General features: G+C 39.1%; 1 protein-coding gene across 1 annotated transcript in view; it reads left to right on the top strand.

The window, feature by feature from the left end:
- The first annotated feature begins 594 nt into the window (after positions 1-594).
- The window catches only part of LOC106810945 (obg-like ATPase 1), an 11426-nt gene continuing 8032 nt past the window's right edge, over positions 595-3988 (top strand). The window contains exons 1-4 of the mRNA XM_014814427.1: positions 595-704; positions 1743-1825; positions 3091-3151; positions 3486-3613. Coding sequence (XP_014669913.1) covers positions 604-704; positions 1743-1825; positions 3091-3151; positions 3486-3613 — 373 coding nt within the window. The 5' untranslated portion in view covers positions 595-603. The remainder of the gene's footprint in view (positions 705-1742; positions 1826-3090; positions 3152-3485; positions 3614-3988) is intronic.

Below are 3988 nucleotides of genomic sequence, written 5' to 3'. Positions count from 1 at the left end.
TCCTCCACCAGCTTCTCCCTTCTCCCCCTCCTCCTCCACCAGCTCCCTTCTCCCCCTCCTCCCCTTCCTCCTTCTCCACCAGCTTCTCCCCTCCTCCTCCACCAGCTTCTCCCTTCTCCCCTTCTCCCCTTCCTCATTCTTTACTAGCTTCTCCCTACTCCACCTACTAGTACTACTCTAAACTTCCTCCTCCCTCCCCCTCCCTTCCCCTCCCTTCCTCCTCCCCCTCCCTACACTGCTCCTTCGCTACCCTGTACCAGAACTACGAGAGTGACTGCCGCACTCGCAGCCTCGTAAATTGGAGATACTGCTGCCGTACCTCCAGCCGCAGCCTAAATTGTGCCTTAAAATTGTTTATAATCTGATACTATTCTAGTTCTACTCTAGTCTAGGAACTTCTGGAGCCTATCGTCAGATTCTAAAAGTTTCTAGGGAACAATTTATTGGTCTAATCATGTGTGTGTTAGCATGTGGAAATCAGCGTACTGCCAACCAGAACTGATGACTCCTAGGTATGATAACCTACAACTATAATATAATAATAGTACTTCAAATATTTTGTTATTGTTGAATGTTATTAATATTTCTTTTAGTTGTTGAAAAATGCCTCCAAAAAAGAAAGATGTACCGGAGAAGTTGCCACCCATCATTGGTCGGATGGGAACAAATCTTAAAGTTGGTATAGTTGGCCTACCAAATGTTGGGTATGTTCGTTTGTGATTATTGCGCTGTATGTATTACAAAAACAAAAGCAATGAGGCGAAGACAAATGGAAACTTATTACTGAAGCACAATGACGTGGTATATGATGTGATATGATGTGAAAACAGTGAGAGCTATATGCATGAAATCAAATCTAATAACATGGTTACCACAGACATAAAAGACATAGCCAACATATTAAATTCAAAAATTGACATACCTATATTTATATACAAATATATCCACTATGTACCTTAACAAGTTAACACACCAGTTGGAAATAATCCCCTACCATACCTGACAAATATTACACTAAATTCAAGGACATTGAAATTAAAACAAATAACAACAAATAATATGTATGGCCACAACTTACTAAGGAGGCAATAAACCAATGGAATAGACTACCATTATACACAAAAAAGAGCCCTTCACTTAGCACATTTAAAAAACGTAAAAAGTAAAATTTTAACAGTTTTTTAAATGTGCTAAATAAAGTGCTCTTTTTGAATTATTTGTTAAGATTTTTTTCTTGCATCTTATGTTGTATATATATAGCATTGTTTTGTACTGTATTACTATACTCCAGTACTCTGTATTAACCGCGCAACAGTATTGCATCTATCAGATTTTTTCACCATGAAAAAGACTCTGCAGTACATGTGGTTGTATTTGAATTATATGCAATAAAGATTTAATAATAATAATAATTCATTATAATAATTAGCATATGTCATTAATACATCTGGTTATAAGACAAGAATGTGTACATCAATTATTCAGGATTAGGGCTGCCCTCTAAAATGATACAATAGTGACTATAACCCTGCAAACCAGCGTTTTGGCCATGCCTATAGTGTTCAAGGTGTTCCATGCAGTATGTTGATAACCCATATATGTTAACGAATCTTACAGACAGTAATGCAAGTTGAAATGCTGTCCCTTTTTCTCCCACGACGTTATGGTTGACATTTAATGTAACTTGTTATAATTCTGTTTTATTTATGTATGACTGTAATCTTAAAATTGCATCTTTGCAGGAAATCGACATTCTTCAATGTTCTGACAAAAAGCATGGCTGCCGCATCAAACTTTCCTTTTTGCACAATAGATCCGAACGAAAGTATGTGTAGACGAGAAGAACATGTGTGTAGTTGGTAACAGACCTTACTGTGCTTACATATTTATAAAGTGATAATCGTGATTGTTATGTGACTATTCAGTATTGAAAATCTGTTGAAGTATGTGTCAAAGAGAGGAACGCATAATAGTAATTTGGGGACATAGTCTATGCTGCTTATATATTTACGGGTACTTCTGATTTTTCACCTATAATAGTGATACTGTATTATCTTTAAGCTTTATTTACATTCCTGCCTTATGCTTGGAATTGTTTACACCATTGCATCTATATGTTATTTGTCAAGTATGTACGTGGCGCGAGCCCGTGTTATCAGGGGTAGAAATTAACTTTTGAACAAGGGAGTCCAATGATGTCTTCAAAAAGAGTGAGTCTGCAGCAAAATGAGGGAGTCCCCAGTCTGAAGTTCAAAATTAAAGATATTAACAATAACGCATGTGCTCATTTTGAAGATTCATGCGGTTGCACGTCTGCCAAATTTTCTTCGGACATTTGCTGAAAAAATACGGTAATTTCGCAAGGCCGTGCTCTGGAACGAACTAGTTAGTATTCCAAAATTTTCAGGGAGTCACACGGACTCCTGCATATGTCAAATCAGGGAGTCGGACAGTAAATCAGGGAGTATTTGACTCCGGACTCCTGTTAATTTCGCTCCCTGTGTTATGGTATGGGATGATCGGCACATTAAAGCTCAATATTTGTGTGGTACCGACAAAGGATGTAAGAGTGTGTGTTAGAGTGGGGATGGGTTAAGGCTTGAGGGCTCAACACTGTGTGCAGTAGGGTTGCAGACAAAAAATTGACTGACATACATGGGTTCTCCCAATACATGGGCATGTCGTATATATATAGACAGGTGGGGGAAGGCCCTGGGAGGGGGTTGTACAAATTGGAGTCCATTATGTGTGTTGTAAGCATCTCAATACACAGATAAACTCGATCAGTTCAGAGACATAATAATACATAAAGATGTGGAAGCACAGCGTGACTATTTTGGGACACAGCTGGAATTAAGGCATGTCGATTAGGCAATTGAGGCATTTCACGTGTTCAGCTTTTAAGGCATGCGTGTCTGACGTGACACGGGTTAAAAGTCCTGTGGAGAACCCTGGTACATGAACAAATATATGGCATGTGATAGTGGTAAATCATTGATAATACTAATAGTGGTGATTGGGCACACTGATGTTCTTTAGCGCAAGGTGTGTTAACAAATACCTGCTATTAATTCTCATTGAATTCGGCAGGTAGAGTAGCTGTCCCAGATGAACGGTGGAACTTTCTATGCCAATATTACAAACCACTCAGGTGAGTACTTCTAAAATACCATCAGTATTTGTCACGTTGTGTTCAGATATAAAAATCACGGTATTTCGTGTTATTCACATTTTCGTGTTGTTCACATTGTTGCGTCGCGTTCACATTTAGTGGATTGTTGATTTCAGGGAAAAAATTTATTTTTCGTGGGCTACTTTTCAAGCTCGCGTGCATGAAAATAGCACTCTAAAATTTGGTTTGCATTGAACTCTATGCAAATTTACGGGGGCTCTTTTTGGCATTTCCGGGGCTCTTTTTGGCATTTCGGGGGCTAAATCGCCCTGAGCCCCGTGTATTTTTTTCACTGGTTGATTTTTTTTTGCAGCAAAGTCCCTGCATATCTTAATGTAGTAGATATCGCTGGTCTAGTGAAAGGAGCCCACGAAGGCCAGGGTTTAGGCAATGCCTTCCTGTCTCACATTAGCGCCTGCGATGCCATCTTCCACATGACGAGTAAGTCTTGTGATTTTTGGTCGCAATTTTCTTTGTCTGTCAACAGCATGCAAGCAATTATCGAACTGCAACAGGGAAAGTGCCCTGATGTAATTTGCAAATGATTAAATAAATTAGTTTTGATTAGTCAGCATTCTAAAACAGCGTAACGTCTATCACAATTCTGCAAATAAATTTAGTTTGTTCAGATAACATAGAAAAATATTTTTTAAATGTCTAAAAGTACAGCACAGTAGGAAACTGGCAATTGCAGGGTTTACGCCCTCATGGACGACGACGGGAAACGTTTCGTACGATTGCTGCTTTAGCCACCAGGTGGCGCTAACACCTCGGACACCATGAGAATTTCGCTGCGAAAATATTCGCACCCGCATG

This window comes from Priapulus caudatus, unplaced genomic scaffold, assembly GCF_000485595.1.
Source record: "Priapulus caudatus unplaced genomic scaffold, Priapulus_caudatus-5.0.1 Scaffold488, whole genome shotgun sequence".
Taxonomy (NCBI): domain Eukaryota; kingdom Metazoa; phylum Priapulida; class Priapulimorpha; order Priapulimorphida; family Priapulidae; genus Priapulus; species Priapulus caudatus.
Note: the sequence above shows the minus strand (reverse complement) of the source record. Positions and strands in the feature narration are given on the sequence as shown.